The 4,218-nt window shown below is 30.9% G+C and overlaps 1 protein-coding gene across 1 annotated transcript; it reads right to left on the reverse strand.

Annotated features, from left to right (window-relative positions):
- Positions 1 to 2,093: 2,093 nt before the first annotated feature.
- LOC107863422 (protein EXORDIUM-like 3) lies at positions 2,094 to 3,757 on the reverse strand. Its single transcript, XM_016709331.2, has 2 exons — positions 2,566 to 3,757; positions 2,094 to 2,377 (listed from the first exon to the last, which is right to left on the reverse strand). Exon 1 carries the CDS (start codon positions 3,643 to 3,645, stop codon positions 2,596 to 2,598), a length of 1,050 nt encoding a protein of 349 aa, XP_016564817.1. The 5' UTR covers positions 3,646 to 3,757; the 3' UTR covers positions 2,094 to 2,377; positions 2,566 to 2,595.
- Between the last annotated feature and the right edge of the window lie 461 nt (positions 3,758 to 4,218).

Consider the following 4,218-nt stretch of genomic DNA (forward strand, 5'->3'; position numbering starts at 1 on the left):
AGAAGGTCACGTCATTTTTTATTTTATTTTTTATTTTAAAAAAAAAATAATTTTGTTTTTAAAAAAAAAAATTGATCCATTAAAAGGAATCCACCCAATTTTTTGATCCATTAAAAATTAATTTGATCTATACTTTTAAAATTTGATTAATTTTTCATGATCAAACAAATATTTAAAGAAATTTTTTTTTTAAATCTACTACTAAAATTTATAACCAAACGCTATTCTAATTAAGCATATAGTTTGTCTTGGCATACATGAAATATTTTGTCAGCCGAATGTAAGTAACTTTTTAGTTTTTTATTTTTTTATTAAGCATAGAATAGCATCATCAGCACCAGGGGCGGCTAAAGCAAATTTATGATCTAAGGGAAAAATCAAACGGAAGCCTTGCATTTTATTTTTTTATATAAAAATTTTCTTTTTTCTATAAATAGTATTTAATATATTTCTTAAAATTTGTAATTTATTATTACTAAACAAAAATAGGCCCCTCAAATTTTGGAGTCTTAGGTGGCCGCCTTTTCTCCTAAAGGGTTGAGTCGCCCCTAATCAACATTCAACATTTGTACGTAACACTTTATGCATCATCATTTATCATTGCAAAAACAGGAAGGCGACAGCATGCCTACATATATAGTATACGTAGAGTTGGCAAAATGAGAAGCTAACTATTAATAATATAATAATAATATTTGATGTTTATATATCCCTTCAGTTTCAACTGAAAAATGACAAAAGCTTTAGTTAACGTGAAACTTTTTTTAAAAAAAAAAAAGTGATAAAAAGCGTGGAGTGTATGCTCTCTCTGTTCCCTTTTAGTTACTCGCTCGTCGATTAAAATAGCTATTTTATTATAATATAATGATGTTTACTATTGTATTTGAAATTAATTTGAAGAAAAAAATAATTAATATTAAAGGTAAAATATGAAAACAATCTTAATATGTCAAAAATGACAAAAAAATGAATCGAACGAGAATGTTTTAAGAATATATTCATGAAAAATTAATCAAATTTTAAAAGTATAGATCAAACTAATTTTCAATGGATCAAAAAATTGCGTGAATTTTTTAATGGATCAAAAAAAATATTTTTAAAAAAAATGACGTAGCCCTCTAATAAGCTGCCACGTGGCAAGGCTGTTTGTAAAAACCATCTATTAAAAAGTAATGGCATGGATGGCCGATTTTATAACGACGATGGCATGAATGAACCCAACTTTTAACGAATGACATAAATGAGTCATTTCTAATAGTTCAGTAGCATATTTGAGCCTTTCCCAAACATATATAACGGTGAATCGTACAGTAGTTAGATTTATTTATTTATTTTAGATTTTTAAATTAAAATATTTGAATAAATTGGTAGAAAAAGTAGAATAAAAACGATGAAAAGCTTGTGTAGAAATAACAAAATATTATACACAAAATTTTGTAATTTATTTTTTCATCTCATCTAAAAATTTGAACTTCATATGATAAGTTACATATTCTTTTGCATTAAAATCTAACCTATCTCGTTATACAAATACCTTATATTTTATATATAAAAAAAAGTAAAGTAATATATATAAAGTGATAATCAAAGAATTTAGGGGATATTTTATCATTTTATAGTTTATCCCAAGGATAAATTGTGTTGGGATTATTATCCCACCACATATGTGGGATAACTTATCCCGATACTATTTATTAGTCCCGAGAAAATTTATTCCAAATATTGATAACTAAACAATGCATCAAAAAAATTATTCCGAAACTTATTTTATCCCGAAATTATATGTTTTAATACCTCAGACCAAACTACCCCTTAATTTGATAATAACAAAAACCGGTAGCTACGTTGTCCATGAACCCTTTCTTCTAGAAAAAAATTATTTATTTTAATTTATTTGTCGTATTTAAATTTGACACATAATTTTTAAAAAGTAAAAATAATTAAATTTTATATTTATAAATCAAAAATGTGTCAAATATATCAAAATATTCTTTAATTTTATAATTTTAAAAATATCATGTGAGATGTTAGAACAAAAATTACTAAAAAGGAAAAAAAATCCTTCTTAAAAGGAATTTTAAAAAATAAAATAAATAATTAAAACGAAATATGAGTAATTACTGATAGAGCTTGCGATATCAAGTTCACAAAACAAGATGAAACGTAAAAAAGAAAAAAAAGAATAAAAAAAAAAAAAAAGGAGAAATAGATGCCCAGATTTTTCAGAAAGTCCCCACATATCTTTTTCATTGACACTATGCTCTCTGTTTTATATTTCTCCAACGCAAACCCTGCCAACTTCTCTCAGAAGTCATAATTTTTGAATTCTCTACGGAGGATGTGATGGGATGGTACACTATAACAGGTCCAACAGATCCTACAAAGTGTACAAACCAATTCAAATTTAGACACTAGAGCAAAGTACTTTGTACACAAAATTAAGAACTAATTTTATTACACTACTTATGTAGTAAACCACAACTTAATTAATTAACATGCATACTCCATCAACAAGCTGAAATTAACCCAAAATTTAAACATAATGCTAGAAAGAACAGTCCATACAGTGGAATTCTGAGTATGTAAACGAAACATTTACTGATCAAGTGCATTAGGACCACTGCAATAATTCAGAATATGATTCCACACCCACTGAACCAAAAATCTTCTTCTTAACCCATTCATATTATACGTAGCACCATCTTCTCCGTTCAACATTTGACCTGTATACGACCCCCCACCGCCGGTACCATAAATCCCTTCACAAAGATCCGCTATCTCTACCGGAAAACTCGGGTCCTGACCCGCATACCAAGCGTTAACCAACGGGTTCGTTGATAACTCCGCAATCTCATGAGCTATTACGCTTATCATCCCGTCAACACCAATGTCATTGTTCGGTGATTTCACCACTTTGAAACCCGGCATGTAACTGGGTACCGAAAACGGGTACGCGCAAGTACCCGGACACAACTTAGCGGAGTTACCGATCCAAGCGTACGGTAAAGTATAACCGACGATTGAAGGAAAAGTGAAGTAATGAAAGCCGCAAACGTTTTGGCAAAAATCCTGAACGTATACATCATCAGAAGTGAGTAATAAGTAAACGCCGCTTTTCGGGTTTAACGGTAACGGACGGGTACGCGCCGTGACGGCGGATTTTATCACGGATTGTACGGACAACCGAGTTAACGATTTGCCGTGAGAATAAAACCGGTCGTTTTTTTCAGCGCCGAGATGGACAGTACGGGAAATGTTGGCTCCGGTTTGATCAGTGTAAAGCTGAACCGTTTTCCACCAACCGGCAACGGAGGGGCGTTTAGAATCAACGGCGGAGAAAGAGCCGATGAAGTCGCGGATAATACGTTTCTGGGAATTGGCCCACCGGCCGTACCAAATGGGATAAACGGTGATATTTGCAGTGAGAACAGGGCCCATATGATATTTCAAATGGACAAACTCCGACGACCCTTCATACTTTTTCGAGCCGCCGTAGAGTAATTCTGTGGAGTTTGGCTTCTGGTTGGGCCACGGACGCCACCCATTTACAGGCAAACTCAAGAAAAAGAATAAGAAAACAACAATGGAACAAATCACTTCCGGTACCGAAGCTACCGGCCGACGGGAAAGGGAACGGTGGGACATTTTAAAGAGTAGTTGCTGAGAAGAAACTAATAACAACTGTGTGAGTGTAGTTTGGGTATTTATATGCCCAAAAATTATCACAAAAGCATAGAAAATTCAAATAGGTACCAATTTTCCTTTCGAATAATATGCTCCATCCAAATAAGTAGGGTAGTGAAATATTAGTAAATTTTTTTTAAAAAAAAAATCATTTTCTTCCTTAATTTTTATTTTATTTTCTTTTTAATTATATTTTTTATTTTTAATTTATCCAAAAAATAAAAAAAATACTTTATTTTCAATATTAATTGTTTATTCTCTAAATAATTTTCAAGATATATTATTCTAACCATATTAATAGGAATAATATGAAAAAGAGTCTTATCAATAATTATGTTTTAATGGGTGTAACAACTATTATGTCAAAAAGTAACAAATAAAAGTGAATAAAACAAATTCTAATTTACATTTAATTAATTATATATATCTAGAAGAAAGAAGTGATTCATTTACGAGGTGAACCTATTTATAATTTTATGGTTCTTCGATCCCAACCAGAGGTTGGGAAGAAGGGAGGTGACTGGGCCCTATCAC

This window comes from Capsicum annuum, chromosome 3 (genome assembly GCF_002878395.1).
Source record: "Capsicum annuum cultivar UCD-10X-F1 chromosome 3, UCD10Xv1.1, whole genome shotgun sequence".
In the NCBI taxonomy this organism is placed as follows: Eukaryota; Viridiplantae; Streptophyta; class Magnoliopsida; order Solanales; family Solanaceae; genus Capsicum; species Capsicum annuum.

Bases quoted from the DNA above. Each gene is read 5' to 3' on its own strand.
- LOC107863422 (XM_016709331.2), bottom strand. From the start codon at position 3,645: ATGTCCCACCGTTCCCTTTCCCGTCGGCCGGTAGCTTCGGTACCGGAA.